This window comes from Mustelus asterias, chromosome 19 (assembly GCF_964213995.1).
Source record: "Mustelus asterias chromosome 19, sMusAst1.hap1.1, whole genome shotgun sequence".
Lineage (NCBI taxonomy): Eukaryota > Metazoa > Chordata > Chondrichthyes > Carcharhiniformes > Triakidae > Mustelus > Mustelus asterias.
This window is the reverse complement of record NC_135819.1, coordinates 1,310,852-1,329,277: the sequence shown is the minus strand read 5'-3', so window position 1 is coordinate 1,329,277 and position 18,426 is coordinate 1,310,852. Positions and strand designations below refer to the sequence as shown.

Below are 18,426 nucleotides of genomic sequence, written 5' to 3'. Positions count from 1 at the left end.
TTGGCATCAACTACTTCCTGTGGCAATGAATCCCACAGGCTCACCACTCTTTGGGTGGAGAAATGTCTCCTCACCTCCGTCCTAAATGGTCTACCCTGAATCCTCAGACTGTGACCCCTCATTCTGGACTCCCCCACTATCAGGAACATCCTCCCTGCATCTACCCTCCCATCCCCCTCAGGAACCTCAGGAAAGGAACCCTTTAGATAGTGGGAATACATGTTAAATATCATGGATGGAGGGGAATTAAAACACAGTATGGCTCAAGCTCTTTCTAAGAATAATATGACCTCATCAGGACGTTCAGGAGTGAGGAAGAAAATTGGCTTCAAATTAAAGATGTCAAAGTATTAGGGAGGGTATAGAGGAGATTCATGAGGGTGTTGCGAAGACTGAAGAGGATTAACTATGAGGAAAGATTGGCTAGGTTGGTGTTGTTTCCTGTGGAATAGGGGAAGACAGAACTGAACAATTTTGACGGCTCTCCATAGAGTGGATAGGAAGGACTGACTGGCCTTGGTTGAGGGGTCATAACCAGGCAGAATAGATTTAGGGAAGAGGTGGGTGGTTTAGAGAGGATATCTTTCACCCAGAGCTGCAAATCCAGCATCATGAGCAAATTTGCTTTAATGCTAACTTAGTTTGAAGAAGGGTGATGCCTATGGGTTTGCTTTACATTGGAACAACATAGATAGCTAGCTGTTAAGGATTATGCTGTGTCATGTTTAAGTCTTGTAATTGATAAAAGTTATGCTATTTCTTTTAGTTATATTCTAACTGTGTTCTTAAATAAACTTTGTTTGATAAAAGCTCCCTAGTGGGTCACTTGAATCATACCTAGAGTGAAACATCTTATGCTCACCCAAATGCCAAAATCAAATGTAATAGTTGGGGTTTAGGCTAACTTCACAAAACACCTTGGAGTTTCTGGCCTGGGTCTTAACAGTGACATAAAATCTCTCCGGGAATGAAAAGCTTGACATATGAGGAAAGTCTGAGGACTCTGGGTCTGTGCTCGATGGAGTTAAGAAGGATGAGGGGGGATCTCATTGAAACTTTCAGAATACTGAAAGGCTGGATAGAGTGGACGTGGGGAAGATGTTTCCATTAGTCGGAGAGACTCGGATCCGAGGGCACAGCCTCAGAGTAAAGGGACAACCCTTTAGAACCGAGATGTGGAGGAATTTCTTCAGCCAGAGAGTGGTGAATCTGTGGAATTCATTGCCACAGAAGGCTGTGGAGGCCGGGTCATTGAGTGCATTTAAGACAGAGATAGATAGGTTTGTGATTGGTAAGGGGATCAAAGGATATAGATAGGCTGGAAATTTGGGCAAAGAAATGGCAGATGGAGTTCAATCCTGATAACTGCGAAGTGATGCATTTTGGTAGAAATAATGTAGGGAGGAGCTATACGATAAATGGCAGAACCATAAAGGGTGTAGATACGCAGAGGGACCTGGGTGTGCAAGTCCACAGATCCTTGAAGGTGACGTCACAGGTGGAGAAGGTGGTGAAGAAGACATATGGCATGCTTGCCTTTATAGGACGGGGCATAGAGTATAAAAGTTGGGGTCTGATGTTGCAGATGTATAGAACGTTGGTTCGGCCGCATTTGGAATACTGCATCCAGTTCTGGTCACCACACTACCAGAAGGACGTGGAGGCTTTGGAGAGAGTACAGAGGAGGTTTACCAGGATGTTGCCTGGTATGGAGGGGCTTAGTTATGAGGAGAGATTGGGTAAACTGGGGTTGTTCTCCCTGGAAAGACGGAGGATGAGGGGAGACCTAATAGAGGTGTATAAAATTATGAAAGGCATAGATAGGGTGAACGGTGGGAAGCTTTTCCCCAGGTCGGTGGTGACGTTCACGAGGGGTCATAGGTTCAAGGTGAAGGGGGGGAGGTTTAACACAGATATCAGAAGGACGTATTTTACACAAAGGGTGGTGGAGGCCTGGAATGCGCTGCCAGGCAAGGTGGTGGAGGCAGACACACTGGGAACGTTTAAGACTTATCTAGATAGCCATATGAACGGAGTGGGAATGGAGGGATACAAAAGAATGGTCTAGTTTGGACCAGGGAGCGGCACGGGCTTGGAGGGCCGAAGGGCCTGTTCCTGTGCTGTATTGTTCTTTGTTCTTTGTTGCGGGGAAAAGACGGGAGAATGGGGTTGACAAACTTATCAGCCATGATTGAATGGCGGAGCAAAGTTGATGGGCCAAATGGCCTAATTCTGCTCCTGTATCTTACGATCTTATGGTCTAATAAGGCTGGATGGCGACTTGTCAACCAGCAATCACACCATGGGCCGAATGGCCTCCTTCTGCTCATAGAATTAGGCTCCCACTTGCAGAGTCTGCTGAATCCTACAGTGCAGAAGGAGGCCATTCAGCCCATCGAGTCTGCGACCACAATCCACCCAGGCCCTATCCCCAAACCCCATACATTTACCCTAGCTGGTCCCCCTAACACTAAGGGGTAATTTAGCACGGCCAAACCACCTAATCCACAAATCACTGGAGTGTGGGAGGAAACTGGAGCACCCGGAGGAAACCCACGCAAACAGTCACCCAAGCTGGGAATCGAGCCCGGGTCCCTGGAGTTGTGAGGCAGCAGTGCTAACCATTGTGTCACCGTGCTCCGTAAATGTCTATGATTTCCCTAACGAGGATAGAACTATTGATCAGCAGATTCTGCAAGTGGGAGCCTAATGCATCCAATCTCCATTCCACTGTGGCATCGAACAGGTTAGCTAGCGCCCGTCTGATAATAGTAACCAGATGCTGAGGTAAGAATCCATTGAGGATTTGTACAACAACTTTGTCAAACTGAACTTACAGCCTCTACAAGGTCTTACCAAAATTATGAAACAAACCGGTCCCAGGAAACTCCATATAAAGTCCTTTTCCAGGTTTAACCAACACCTGTAACGAAAGGTACATTTTTAATCCATTGAAGCGACTTTAAACCCATTATACATTTAAAAAAAAAATCAGTTTGGACTTCCTGTGAGTCTTTTGTAAATTCCTACATCCCAGTTTACAACGTAATCTTGTCACGCTATAATGACACCATCCTGCCAGTGTGGGGGGGAGGGGGGCGGAATTTTGTCACTGGAATACAAAACCGATGATGAAAATCATAATGGCGGATGAATTGCTTCAGTCTGCCGCAATCCAGTTGCCCTCTGCCTTGAAGCTCACTTCAACTGAACACCAGACTGCACTGTTAACCGCAGTGCCAACTTGCATATACACATAGGGGAGGCAGTGGAGTAGTGGTATCGTCACTGGACTACTAATCCTCAGACCCAGGGTAATGCTCTGGAGCCACATGTTCGAATCCCACCTCGGCAGATGGTGAAATACAAATTCAATAAAAATCCACTGATGACCATAAAACCATTCATAGATAGAATCCCTACAGTACAGAGGGAGGCCATTCAGCCCATCGAGTCTGTAACGACCACATCCCACCCAGGCCTTATTCCCGTAACCCCACACATTTACCTTGCTAATCCCCCTGACACTAGGGTCAATTTAGCATGGCCAATCAACCTAACCCGCACACCTTTACGACTGTGGGAGGAAACCGGAGCACCCGGAGGAAACCCACGCAGACACGGGGGGGATGTGCAGACTCCGCACAGACAGTGACCCGAGGCCGGAATTGAACCTGGGTCCCTGACGCTGTGAGACAGCAGCGCTGACCACCGTGCCGCCCATTGCCACTGGTCGTAAAACCCCATAATGTCCTTTAGAGAAGGAAATCTGCTGTCCTTATCTACATGTGACTCTAGACCCCCCATGGCAATGTGGTTGACTCTTAACTGCCCTCAGGGATGGGCAATTAATACTGGTCCAACCAGCGATGCTCACAGTTGATGAATGAATTTTATGAAAGCATCTTTTACATAGTAAATCATCTCAAGGCCTTGTCAGGAGTGCTAATAAACGGAATAATGAGACTCATAAGAATTAGGAGTAGGAGTAGGCCATTCAGCCCCTCGAGCCAGCTCTGCCATTCAATACTATCATGGCTGATCTTGTCTTGGCCTCTACTCCACTTTCCTGCCCGTTCTCCATAACCCTTCAACCCCGTTACTAATTAAAAATCTGTCTATCTCCTCCTTAAATTTACTCAGTATCCCGGCATCTACCGCACTCTGGGGTAATGAATTCCACAAAACTCACCACCCTTTGAGAGAAGTAATTTCTCCTCCTCTCAGTTTTAAATCTGCCACCCCTTATCCTAAACTAAAACATCTTGTTCTAGATTGGCCCACAAGAGGAAACATCCTCTCCACATCTACTTTGTCAATCCTCCCTATTATCTTCTCCGCCTCAATTAGACCTCCTCTCATTCTTCCAGGGAATATAGGCCTAAACTGTCCAATCTCTCTTCGTAAGTCAAACATAAGGCCAGATGATAAAAAATGGCCACAGATGGTATAGATCTTGATGTGGAAATGCATTGGACTGGGTAGGGCACAGTAAGTAGTTTCACAACACCAGATTAAAATCCAACAGGTTTATTTGGTAGCACGAACTTTCGGAGTGCTGCCCCTACATCACGTGAGTGGAGAGTTGGGTTCACAAATAAGGCATATAAAGACACAGACTCAATTACAAGATAATGGTTGGAATGCGAGTCTTAACAGGTAATCAAGTCTTTACAGGTGCAGACAATGTGAATGGAGAGAGGGTTAAGCACAGGTTAAAAAGGTGTGAAATGTCTCCAGCCAGGACAGTTAGTGAGATTTTGCAAGCCCAGGCAAGTCATGGGGGTTACAGATAGTGTGACATGAACCCAAGATCCCGGTTGAGGCCGTCCTCATGTGTGCAGAACTTGGCTATCAGTCTCTGCTTGGCAATTCTGCATTGTCGTGTATCGTGAAGGCCGCCTTGGAGAACGTTTACCCGAAGATCAAAGGCTGAATACCCTTGACTGTTGAAGTGCTCCCCGACTGGAAGGGAACACTCCTACCTGGTGATTGTCGAGCGGTGTTCATTCATCCGTTGTCATAGCGTCAGCATGGTTTCCCCAATGTACCATGCCTCAGGACATCCTTTCCTGCAGCGTATCAGGTAGACAACGTTGGCCAAGTAGCAAGGGTATGTACCGTGTACCTGGTGGATGGTGTTCTCACGTGAGATGATGGCATCCGTGTTGATGATCCGGCACGTCTTGCAGAGGTTGCTGTGGCAGGGCTGTGTGTTGTTGTGGTCACTGTTCTCCTGAAGGTTGGGTAGTTTGCTGCGTACAATGGTCTGTTTAAGGTTGTGCGGTTGTTTGAAGGTAAGTAGTGGGGGTGTGGGATGGCCTTGGCGAGATGTTCGTCTTCATCGATGACATGTTGAAGCCTCCGAAGAAGATGTCGTAGCTTCTCCACTCCAGGGAAATACTGGACGACGAAGGGTACTCTGTCCACCGTGTCCCGTGTTTGTCTTTGGAGGAGGTCGGTGCGGTTTTTCGTTGTGGCGTGTTGGAACTGTCGGTCGATGAGTCGGGCGCCATATCCCTGTTCTTACGAGGGCATGATTCAGTGTCTGTAGGTATCTGTTGGGTTCCTCCTCATCTGTGTATATGGAGGGCTTGTCCGTAGGGGATGGCTTCTTTAACGTGTTTAGGGTGGAAGCTGGAGAAGTGGAGCATCGTGAGGTTATCCGTGGGCTTGTGGGACAGTGAAGTGCTGAGATGACCTTCCTTGATGGAGATGCATGTGCCCAAGAATGAAACTACCCAGCCTTCAGGAGAACAGTGACCACGACATCACACAACCCTGCCACAGCAACCTCTGCAAGACGTGCCGGATCATCGATAAGGATGCCATCATCTCACCTGAAAACACCATCCACCAGGTACACGGTACATACTCTTGCGACTCGGCCAACGTTGTCTACCTGATACGCTGCAGGAAAGGATGTCCCGAGGCATGGTACATTGGGGAAACCATGCAGACGCTGCGACAACGGATGAATGAACACCGCTCGACAATCACCAGGCAAGACTGTTCTCTTCCTGTTGGGGAACACTTCAGCGGTCACGGGTATTCAGCCTCTGATCTTCAGGTAAGCGTTCTCCAAGGCGGCCTTCAAGACAAACAACAACGCAGAATCGCTGAGCAGAGACTGATAGCCAAGTTCCGCACACATGAGGACGGCCTCAACCGGGATCTTGGGTTCATGTCACACTATCTGTAACCCCCACGACTTGCCCGGGCTTGCAAAATCTCACTAGCTGTCCTGGCTGGAGACAATACACATCTCTTTAACCTGTGCCTAACCCTCTCTCCACTCACATTGTCTGTACCTTTAAGACTTGATTACATGTTAAGACTCGCATTCCAACTATTATCTTGTAATTGAGTTTGTGTCTGTATATGCCCTGTTTGTGAAGCTAATTCTCCACTCACCTGATGAAGGAGCAGCGCTCCGAAAGCTCGTGCTACCAAATAATCCTGTTGGAATTTAACCTGGCATTGTGAGACTTCTTACGATGTATAGGTCTTGAGAGCATTTTAAAAGAGAAGTAATTGAAGCAGAGATTCATAGAATCCATACAGTGCAGAAGGAGTCATTCAGCCCAAAAGCCTGCAATGACAACAATCCCACCCAGGTCCTATCCCCGTAACCCAGCATATCTACCCTGCTAATCCCCTGACAGTAAGGGGCAATTGAGCATGGCCAATCTTTGGACTGTGGGAGGAAACCAGAGCACCCGGAGGAAACCCACGCCGACAAGGGGAGAATGTACAAACTCCACACAGACAGTGACCCAAAGCTGGAATTCAACCCAGGTCCCTGGCGCTGTGAGGCAGCAGTGCTAACCACTGTGCTACCATGCTATGTGAGGTTTGGAGAAATAATTCCTCCACTTAGTGACCTCATGGCTGTTGGGATATATACAAAGTTTAAAGTTTATTTATTAATCACAAGTAGGCTTACCTTAACACTGTAATGAAGTTACTGTGAAAATCCCCTAGTCGCCACACTCCTGTTCGGGTACACTGAGGGAGAATTTAGCACGGCCAATGCATCCTAACCAGCACGTCTTTCAGACTGTGGGAGGAAACTGGAGCACCCGGAGGAAACCCACGCAGACACGGGGAGAACGTGCAGACTCCACACAGACAGTGACCCAAGCCGGGAATCGAACCCGGGTCCCTGGAGCTGTGAGGCAGCAGTGCTAACCCACTGTGCCACTGTGCCCCACATACATATGAATTAGTAGCTGAAGTGACCCCAGATGCCTCTGCTGCCTCTGCCCCCACCGAACCTCCTCGCCCCAATCACAGTCTATATGATTCCACATAAATCCTTGCCCCGAGTCTCGATAGACTCTTCTCTCCAATACCGGCTTGACTTCAGCGCGCATGCACTACCCCACACTGCAACCCCAGCTCAGGTGGTCTGTATACTCACATGCTATCGGTCCCATAGCCTTCAGCATTCACAGCAGCAGATATGACCACAATCACCGCCGGGCACCCATACCCGATGGGGTAAATGAATCTCCTCCGAATGACCCGGACACGGGAGAAGTTCACCACCTTGAGGTTCAGCACCATGAGACAGAGCTGGACAGATTCGAGACACATCCAGGCAAAGGCTGCCAGCAACAAGAAATGTAAACCGCCAGCGACGATAGCACAGAAAACCTAAACAGCGATGATAAAAATTAATCTCAATAAATTACAAGGTTGTTATCACTGGGAGCTTGGTCAGTGCAATGGGCTTGTTCCCCTTCTACTCTCATTGTCTTGTAAGCGGCACGGTGGCACAGTGGTTGGCACAGTTGCCTCACAGCGCCAGGGACCTGGGTTCGATTCCCGGCTTGGGTCACTGTCTGTGCAGAGTCTGCACGTTCTCCCCGTGTCTGCGTGGGTTTCCACCGGGTATAAGAACATAAGAAATAAGAAATAGGAGCAGGAGTAGGCCATCTAGCCCCTCGAGCCTCCCCCGCCATTCAATAAGATCATGGCTGATCTGACGTGGATCAGTACCACTTACCCGCCCGATCCCCATAACCCTTAATTCCCTTACCGATCAGGAATCCATCCATCCGCGCTTTAAACATATTCAGCGAGGTAGCCTCCACCACCTCAGTGGGCAGAGAATTCCAGAGATTCACCACCCTCTGGGAGAAGAAGTTCCTCCTCAACTCTGTCTTAAACCGACCCCCCTTTATTTTGAGGCTGTGTCCTCTAGTTTTAACTTCCTTACTAAGTGGAAAGAATCTCTCCGCCTCCACCCTATCCAGCCCCCGCATTATCTTATAAGTCTCCATAAGATCCCCCCTCATCCTTCTAAACTCCAACGAGTACAAACCCAATCTCCTCAGCCTCTCCTCATAATCCAAACCCCTCATCTCCGGTATCAACCTGGTGAACCTTCTCTGCACTCCCTCCAATGCCAATATATCCTTCCTCATATAAGGGGACCAATACTGCACACAGTATTCCAGCTGCGGCCTCACCAATGCCCTGTACAGGTGCATCAAGACATCCCTGCTTTTATATTCTATCCCCCTCGCAATATAGGCCAACATCCCATTTGCCTTCTTGATCACCTGTTGTACCTGCAGACTGGGCTTTTGCGTCTCATGCACAAGGACCCCCAGGTCCCTTTGCACGGTAGCATGTTTTAATTTGTTTCCATTGAGATAGTAATCCCATTTGTTATTATTTCCTCCAAAGTGTATAACCTCGCATTTCTCAACGTTATACTCCATTTGCCATATCCTCGCCCACTCACTCAGCCTGTCCAAATCTCTCTGCAGATCTTCTCCGTCCTCCACACGATTCACTTTTCCACTTATCTTTGTGTCGTCTGCAAACTTCGTTACCCTACACTCCGTCCCCTCCTCCAGATCATCTATATAAATGGTAAACAGTTGCGGCCCGAGTACCGATCCCTGCGGCACGCCACTAGTTACCTTCCTCCAACCGGAAAAACACCCATTTATTCCGACTCTTTGCTTCCTGTCGGATAGCCAGTCCCCAATCCACTTTAACACACTACCCCCAACTCCGTGTGCCCTAATCTTCTTCAGCAGCCTTTTATGGGGCACCTTATCAAACGCCTTTTGGAAATCCAAAAACACCGCAACCACCGGTTCTCCTCCATCAACCGCCCTAGTCACATCTTCATAAAAATCCAACATGTTCGTCAAGCACGACTTTCCCCTCATGAATCCATGCTGCGTCTGATTGATCGAACCATTTCTATCCAGATGCCCTGCTATCTCCTCTTTAATAATGGATTCCAGCATTTTCCCTACTACAGACGTTAAGCTGACCGGCCTATAGTTACCCGCCTTTTGTCTCCTTCCTTTTTTAAACAGCGGCGTAACATTCGCCGTTTTCCAATCAACCGGCACTACCCCAGAATGCAACGAGTTTTGATAAATAATCACTAACGCATCCACTATTACCTCTGACATTTCTTTCAATACCCTGGGATGCATTCCATCCGGACCCGGGGACTTGTCCACCTTCAGTCCCATTAGTCTACCCAGCACTGCCTCTCTGGTAACATTAATTGTATTAAGTATTTCTCCTGCTGCCAACCCTCTATCGTTAATATTTGGCAAACTATTTGTGTCCTCCACCGTGAAGACCGACACAAAAAACTTATTTAAAGACTCAGCCATATCCTCATTTCCCACTATTAACTCCCCCCTCTCGTCCTCCAAGGGTCCAACATTCACTCTAGCCACTCTATTCCTTTTTATATATTTATAAAAACTTTTACTATCATTTTTTATATTAATTGCTAGCCTAGCTTCATAGTCTATCCTTCCTTTCTTTATGGCTTTCTTAGTCTCTCTTTGTTGTTTCTTAAATTTTTCCCAATCACTTGTTTCTCCACTATTTTTGGCCACTCTGTACGCAGCTGTTTTTATTTTAATACTCTCCTTTATTTCCTTCGTTATCCACGGCTGGTTCTCCCTTTTCTTACAATCCTTGTTTTTTGCTGGAATATATTTTTGCTGAGAACTGAAAAGGATCTCCTTAAAAATCCTCCACTGTTCCTCAGCTATCCTACCTGCCAGCCTGCTCTCCCAGTCTACCTTAGCCAATTCATCCCTCATCCTATCATCTGTTCAAACAGAGGACACTGGTTTGGGACCAAACTTTCTCCTCTTCCATCTGAATCAGAAATTCGACCATATTGTGGTCACTAGACCCAAGAGGGTCCTTCACAATAAGATCCTTAATTCTACCTACCTCGTTACACAATACCAGATCCAAAATAGCTCGTTCCCTCGTCGGTTCCGTAACATGCTGTTCAAGGAAACTATCCCGACAGCATTCTAAGAACTCTTCCTCCATTCCACCCTTACCGACTTGAGTCTGCCAGTCAATGTGCATGTTGAAGTCCCCCATGATTATTGCCGTTCCGTTTTTACACGCATCCCTTATCTGCTTGTTTACAGCCCTCCCTACCTCAACATTATTATTTGGGGGCCTATATACCACACCTACTAGTGTCTTTCTCCCTCTACTATTCCTCATCTCTACCCATAACGATTCCACGTTTTGTTCCTCAGAGCCTATGTCATCCCTCAGTACTACCCTGATATTATCTCTTATTAATAGCGCGACCCCACCACCTTTTCCTTCCTGTCTATTCTTCCTAAACGCCTGATACCCCTGGATATTCATCTCCCAGTCCTGGTCACCTTTCAGCCACGTTTCTGTAATGGCCACTAGATCGTACCCACTTGTGCTGATTTGCACCATCAACTCATTTACCTTGTTCCGAATGCTTCGTGCATTCAGGCAAAGTGTGCTCTGTCGGAGGGGCTGCGGCCTCACCAATGCCCTGTACAGGTGCATCAAGACATCCCTGCTTTTATATTCTATCCCCCTCGCGATATAGGCCAACATCCCATTTGCCTTCTTGATCACCTGTTGTACCTGCAGACTGGGCTTTTGCGTCTCATGCACAAGGACCCCCAGGTCCCTTTGCACGGTAGCATGTTTTAATTTGTTTCCATTGAGGTAGTAATCCCATTTGTTATTATTTCCTCCAAAGTGTATAACCTCGCATTTATCAACGTTATACTCCATTTGCCATATCCTCGCCCACTCACTCAGCCTGTCCAAATCTCTCTGCAGATCTTCTCCGTCCTCCACATGATTCACTTTTCCTGTACAGTAACTTCATTGCAGTGTTAATGTAAGCCTTACTTGTGACTAATAAAATAAAACTTGAAACTATCCCGTAACCCCACATATTTACCCCACTCAGTCCCCCTAACTTGGGCACTAAGGGGCAATTTAGCATGGCCAATCCACCTAACCTACACATCTTGGGATAATAAGGGGAAATTTAGCATGACTAATGCGCCTAACTTTCTTATTTTTGGACTGTGGGTGGAAACCGGAGGAATCCCACACACACACACACAGGGAGAATGAACAAACTCCACACAGTCACCCAAGGCTGGACTTGAACCCGGGTCCCTGGCGCTGTGAGGCAGCAGTGCTAACCACCGTTTCGCCGTGCCACCCAAGATCTTAGGCCAATTATTTTCAATCAATAAAGGCGAAATATTGAGGATGCTGGAATCTGAAACAAAAACAGAAAAAGCTGGAGAAACTCAGCAGGTCTGACAGCGTCTGTGGAGAGAGATTCGAGCCAATGTTTTAAGCCTGGGGAAGGGTCATCCAGACTCAAAAGCTTGGCTCTATTCTCTCTCCACAGATACAGTCAGACCTGCTGAGATTTTCCAGCATTTTATGTTTTTGTTACCTTCAATCAATGATCTTCCAGTTCTGTTGGTAAGATGTTCCTTTGGAGAGTTGGTGCAGGCTCAATGGGCCAAATGGCCTCCTTCTGCAGGATAGGAATTCTATGATTCTATCCACAATAGTTATTTGGACGCTGAATAATTTATTGATTGGTTATATACACAGATGACCATTGGTCAGTCGGTCATCCAGAGCAGTAAGTGGATATTGAGTGCATTTTGCATCCAGCAAGTAACAAGTATTTGTTCGAGGTTTTGGAAGAGTTTGGTGTTGCATGCTCCTAAGTTAGACGTGGAGCTCCGCATTCATGCGGATGCATTTTGGAAGAAATAACGTCGGGAGGAGTTATACAATAAATGGCAGAGTCATCAGGAGTATAGAAACACAGAGGGACCTAGGTGTGCAAGTCCACAAATCCTTGAAGGTGGCAACACAGGTGGAGAAGGTGGTGAAGAAGGCATATGGTATGCTTGCCTTTATAGGACGGGGTATAGAGTATAAAAGCTGGAGTCTGATGATGCAGCTGTATAGAACGCTGGTTAGGCCACATTTGGAGTACTGCGTCCAGTTCTGGTCGCCGCACTACCAGAAGGACGTGGAGGCATTGGAGAGAGTGCAGAGAAGGTTTACCAGGATGTTGCCTGGTATGGAGGGTCTTAGCTATGAGGAGAGATTGGGTAGACTGGGGTTGTTCTCCTTGGAAAGACGGAGAATGAGGGGAGATCTAATAGAGGTATACAAGATTATGAAGGGTATAGATAGGGTGAACAGTGGGAAGCTTTTTCCCAGGTCGGAGGTGACGATCACGAGGGGTCACGGGCTCAAGCTGAGAGGGGCGAAGTATAACTCAGACATCAGAGGGACGTTTTTTACACAGAGGGTGGTGGGGGCCTGGAATGCGCTGCCAAGTAGGGTGGTGGAGGCAGGCACGCTGACATCGTTTAAGACTTACCTGGATAGTCACATGAGCAGCCTGGGAATGGAGGGATACAAACGATTGGTCTAGTTGGACCAAGGAGCGGCACAGGCTTGGAGGGCCGAAGGGCCTGTTTCCTGTGCTGTACTGTTCTTTGTTCTTTGTTTGTTGTTCAGAATATAAGCTTTCAAACAGTCCCAATGATAAGCTCAAGCTATCTCAGATCCGATACCATCTGGGACGCCCTGCTGGGCACAAGGTTCAAACCTCACTGTGGCCAAAGGATGGGACTTTTTGTGATATGACCTTGCACTGAAAAGACCCAATAATGTGGCAGCTTAAACTCACCGGACAGTTGGGAAAAGAAAAGTTCCGCTACATTCTTCTCATTCATAGATAAATATTGGTGAAACAATAATGTGGCTTCTTCACCTGACAATAAGACTTCATACTGATAGATTTAATCATTCACATGAGATGTGTTTTTACCATAATCGGCAATGGTTTCATGGTCATCGTTAGATTTTTAATTCCAGATTTTTTATTGAATTCAAACTTCACCATCTGCCATGGTGGGATTCAAACCCAGGTCCCCCAGAGCATTACCTGAGTCTCTAGATTACTCGTCCACTGATAATAAAACGGCGCCATTAACCCCCCCTGAGTGGTCAGTTGACGCACCCCGGACATTCTCTCTTCCACCTTCTTCCGTCGGGAAAAAGATACAAAAGTCACGTACCAACCGACTCAAGAACAGCTTCTTCCCTGCTGCCATCAGACTTTTGAATGGACCTACCTCGCATTAAGTTGATCTTTCTGTACACCCCAGCTATGACTGTAACACTACATTCTTCACCCTGTCCCTTCCTTCTCCCCTACGTACTCCATGAATGGTATGCTTTGTCTGTATAGCACGCAAGAAACAATACTTTTCACTGCATCCCCAGTACATGTGACAATGATAAACCAAATCAAATCAAATCAAAGGATAGTTTGGGGGAGCCAGTGGAATGGGAATGGTTGGGTGGGTGGGGTGGGGTGGAGTGGAGTGGGGGGGGGTGGGCGTGGGGTGGAGGGGGGTGGGGGGATAGAGGGGAGGTATGATCGGTTGTGGTGGGATCAGGTGGCCATTTGAATGTTGAAGGGGTATTCGGGGGTTGAGGGTAGTTGGGGTGACAGGAGAGTATTTGAGAGATTTGAATGGATATTTGGGGGGGGGGTTGTCTGGAGGGGTGCGGATTTAGTAAGGGGTGGCAGGGGATCCAGTGGGAGCTCAGGAGGTAAATAGAGTAGTTACCCCGGAGTTAGAAGTGGTTTTAATTCTTCCAATATTCCCTGGTCAGATAGTCGGAACCATCTGAATTCTCCGATTTCAATCAGAGGGTGGGATTTTCCAGCCGCACTTGCTCCAAGCCCAGAAAATCCTACCCAAAGTCAACGGGCCTTTGCGGAGGTCCACCTTCCCCCTCTGCCCGCGATGATTCCCGTGGGGTGTGGCACGGGAAAATTCTGCCCCGAGTATCGGAAGATTTCCGGAGCAGGGTGATTGTCCATTGGACGTTTGAACTTTCCGAGCAATTCCGGTATAGTCCTTGTGTGGGGATTTCCGGAAGGCCCACCAGCGGGGATACCTCCTGGTACAATTCAGAGATCAGAGGATATGGGCCTGGGTTTTTAACGGCATATCAAGTTCAGAGTCACCGCTGAACAACCTTTCTGGCCCCGGAAAACAAATTTTGTAGCGGGTTGCCCATTTTCTCACAGTGATATTTATAAAACTTTTATTTAAAAGTTGTTTTGTCAGATTTCAGTTTTTACTTTAATCGGCTATGTTTCAATTTTTATTTCACTCTGCAAAATTAAGATTAAAAGAAAAAGAATTGGTGCGCTTTGCTTCCTGCTTTGCTGTCTGTTAGGATACTTCAGTGTGTTTGGTTGTCTGTTGGATGTCTGCAAGTCCCATTGACCTGGAATTCATTTCAAACTAACATCATGAAGGGGACAGATTCATGGCGTAGGGACCTCATGGGCGGCACAGTGGTTAGCACTGCTGCCTCACGGCGCCAGGGACCCGGGTTCGATTCCCGGCTCGGGTCACTGTCTGTGTGAAGTCTGCACGTTCTCCCCGTGTCTGCGTGGGTTTCCTCCGGGTGCTCCAGTTTCCTCCCACAGTCCAAAGACGTGTTGGTTAGGTGGGCTGGCTGTGCTAAATTCTCCCTTAGTGTACTTGAATGGGCGCTGGAGTGTGGCGATGAGGGGGTTTTGACAGTAACTTCATTGCAGTGTTAATGTAAGCCTTACTTGTGACTAATAAATAAACTTATAAACTTTGTGGGAAGATTCCTTCAAAAACGCTGTTGCTATGCATTGATCACAGAATCCGGGCCGTAATACACGTTTGTCTGTGTAAGAAGAGTGTAACTGGTAGTGTAACACAGGAACATCGGAATTAGGAGCAGGAGTCGGCCAATCCAGCCCTTCGAGCCTGCTCCGCCATCCAATCAGATCATGGCTGATCTCTCCCTGGTCTCCAATCCACCTCCCCACCTGGTCCCCATCTCCCTTTAACCCGTTTTGATCAGAAATATATCCATCTCCTTCTTGAACCCATTCAATGATTCAGACTCCCCCGCGCTCTGGGGCAGCGAGTTCCACAAATTCACCACCCTCTGCGAGAAGTAGTTCCTCCTCATCTCAGTTTTAAATCTACCGCCTCTCAGCCTATACCTGTGACCTCTTGTTCGAAGTTCCCCACAAGGGGAAACATTTACTTTATCAATCCCTTTTATACACCTTGATCAGATCCCCTCTCGTCCTTCTCAACTCCAGTGAGTATAAGCCCAAACTGTTTAATCTCTCCTCATACATCAACCCTTCATCCCCAGAATCGATCTGGTGAACCTCCTCTGAACTGCCTCCAATGCCACAACATCCTTCCTCAAATAAGGAGACCAAAACTGGACACAATACTCCAGATGTGGTCTCACCAACACCCTGTACAATTACAACAACACTTCTCTACTTTTATACTCCAGTCCCTTTGCAACAAATGCCAACATCCCAATTGCCTTTTTCACTACATGCTGCACCTGCATACCGACTCTCTGTGATTCATGAACTTAGACACCCAGATCCCTCTGCCCAGATGCATTTTATGCGTGTTATATAACAACACAGCTTTGTATAATGGAGGTGTAATAATCCAATCACTGTGTATATGGACCTGCAATATCTAACCACATGAAATAATAATCGCCAGAATTCCACCGCCCCGCCCGCCCGCCACAGGATCGGAGCGGGCGAGGGGTGGACTACGGAAATGTCCGTAACCTCGGGTGGGAATTTCTAGAGCAAAGTCGTAAAATCCCACCCAATGTTTGATGTTCATGTAATATATTTGCTTGTAGATGTGTCTGATGAAAGAGTAAGTATATAAAAATGACACAAAGTTTAGATTGAAATCTATATTTATTCCCTTCCACATTCTATCATTAGCACTTCAGTGAATATTTTAATAAAGAATGTCCTATCATATAAATATACATTATTACCAATATTTAATCTCATTCTATCAATACTAGACCTTTCATATTTACACAAGCTTTTTATTTCAATTCCTCATCAGTCTTCCCTTTAATTGGTGTTTGGAAAAGTCCAAGCCTCCTTTATTTGTCACTCTGTGACTCAGTTTTGGCTTCCCTTCCTTCTTCCCTCTCTCGGTCTCCCTCTTTGCCTTTTCTTTATTCATTTATGGGACACTGGCGTCGCTGGCTGGGCCAGTATTTATTGCCCATCCCTAGTTGCCCGAGGGCAGTTGAGAGTCAACCACATTGCTGTGGCTCTGGAGTCACATGTCGGCCAGACCGGGTAAGGACGGCAGATTTCCTTCCCTAAAGGGACATTAGTGAACCAGATGGGTTTTTCCGACAATCGACAATGATTTCATGGTCATCAGTAGATTCTTAATTCCAGATATTTTTTATTGAATTCCAATTCTACCATCCTTCCAAATGCGCCAATGGCTCATAGGGAATGGGATTCCTATCCTCAATAGGGTGAAGATTGGATTGGAAGGGACTTCTATCGCGAGTCATCGACTTGACCCTGGTGTGAGAATGAAGGACATTTTATTATTGATCCTCAGGGAGTGGGCATCGCTGCAAAGGTCACTACTTCTTGCCCATCTCTGGGTCTTCCCCGAAGATTGTGGTCAGTCTTCATCTTAAATAATAAGGTTCCTCCTGAATCCGTTACTGGATTATCACTCCAGGCAGCAGTTGGAGTGGCATACCAGAGTCATAAAGACATACAGCACGGAAACAGGCCCTTCGGCCCAACTCGTCCATGCTGACCAGGTTCCCTAAACTGAACTTGTCCCATTTGCCTGTGTTTGGCCCAATATCCCTCTAAACCTTTCCCATCCATGCACCTGTCCAAATGTCTTTTAAGTGTTGTAATTGGACCCACCTCTGACAGCTCATTCCTTATACGCAACACCCTCCGTGTGAAAACGTTGCCCCTCAGGTCTCTTCTAAATCTTTCCCCCTCTCGCCTTCAACTTATGCCCTCTACTTTTGGGTCTTCGAGTCCAGTTTTGGGTCTTAAAAATCAACCGAGAGATGGGCTGGAATTTTGCCGCCTTGCCGAGGCCAAAGGAGAATGCCGTTCTACGAGCCTCGCCCGCCTCGATTCTGGGGCAAACGAGGCGGTAAAATTCCGGCAACAGACTTCAACTCCCCATCCGTTTCACCCCCCCCAACCCCACCCCCAGAGCTAACTGCCTCGCTTTATGCTGATGTAACATTGGCAATTACGGAACTAAAAATTACCCTTTGCAATCTTCCACACGACAAAAAAATATCATTTATAAAAGGACAGAAAGACTAGGTGAATCATAACTCTTTGTTACAGATTTTAGTGCAACACGGAAGTTGACAATCTATCACTAGAAGAAAGAAGTTGCATTTATATAGCGCCTTTGATAATCTGAGGAGGCCCCAAAATGTTTTACGGGCAATAACGTACTCTAGAAAGTGCAGTCACCATTGGAATGAAGGCCACCAATTTGCGTCAGCAACCTCCCAAAACAACAACTGAGCGAATCGCTTTCTAGATATTGGTTTGAGGGTTGCGTGATAGTTCAGATGCTTGGGAGGACTCGCTGAGGTTGGTGAGGGGGTTGGTCCCATGCTACATCCACCGTGTTGCTACCTGCACATGGGTCTTGACAATTCTCGAAGATGAGCCATGCTTATAGAGAACGATAGTTGGAAAAAAAAAGCAACCCTGTGCAGCTGAGCGTCCAGCACCTGGCGAGTGTGCAGCAGCAGGCGGTAAAACCAGAAGCGGTTCAGGTGTTGACTGAAGTACGGCAGCCAACGAGTCCTCCGGTCCGTCACTGAACTGCACCAGATGTCGTTGACTCTGTTTCCTGCACACTTCTCCTCCCCTGAGCAAAGAAAAGCACAAGACGGTGAGTTAGGAAAATCATTCATGCCCTTTTGAGATCACGCTGAAGTCAGCTGTGGTTAGCAGAGCCATGTTGTTCTTCAGTAATACCATCCTTCCCTCTCAGTGAGAAAGCTGTGATGGCGAGAGACATTAATACAGATACACTTGAGCATGAGAGTCTATAGTGTGTACACACCCAGTGCTGCTCTGTCGGAGGGGCTGCTCTGTCGGAGGGGCTGCTCTGTCGGAGGGGCTGCTCTGTCGGAGGGGCTGCTCTGTCGGAGGGGCTGCTCTGTCGG

At 47.2% G+C, this 18,426-nt stretch overlaps 2 protein-coding genes across 4 annotated transcripts in view; both read right to left on the bottom strand.

The window, feature by feature from the left end:
- Window positions 1-13,192, bottom strand: part of LOC144507617 (putative adhesion G protein-coupled receptor E4P) — a 15,360-nt gene extending 2,168 nt beyond the window's left edge. The window contains exons 1-3 of the mRNA XM_078234771.1: window positions 13,166-13,192; window positions 7,424-7,659; window positions 2,857-2,923 (exon numbers count right to left, since the gene is read on the bottom strand). Of these exons, the coding sequence (XP_078090897.1) occupies window positions 2,857-2,923; window positions 7,424-7,659; window positions 13,166-13,192 (330 nt within the window). The remainder of the gene's footprint in view (window positions 1-2,856; window positions 2,924-7,423; window positions 7,660-13,165) is intronic.
- A 2,936-nt stretch (window positions 13,193-16,128) lies between these two features.
- Window positions 16,129-18,426, bottom strand: part of LOC144507670 (adhesion G protein-coupled receptor E3-like) — a 67,940-nt gene continuing 65,642 nt past the window's right edge. For all 3 annotated transcript variants that reach the window (XM_078234829.1, XM_078234830.1, XM_078234831.1), the window contains exon 16: window positions 16,129-18,125. In XM_078234829.1, coding sequence (XP_078090955.1) covers window positions 18,072-18,125 — 54 coding nt within the window. In that variant the 3' untranslated portion in view covers window positions 16,129-18,071. The remainder of the gene's footprint in view (window positions 18,126-18,426) is intronic.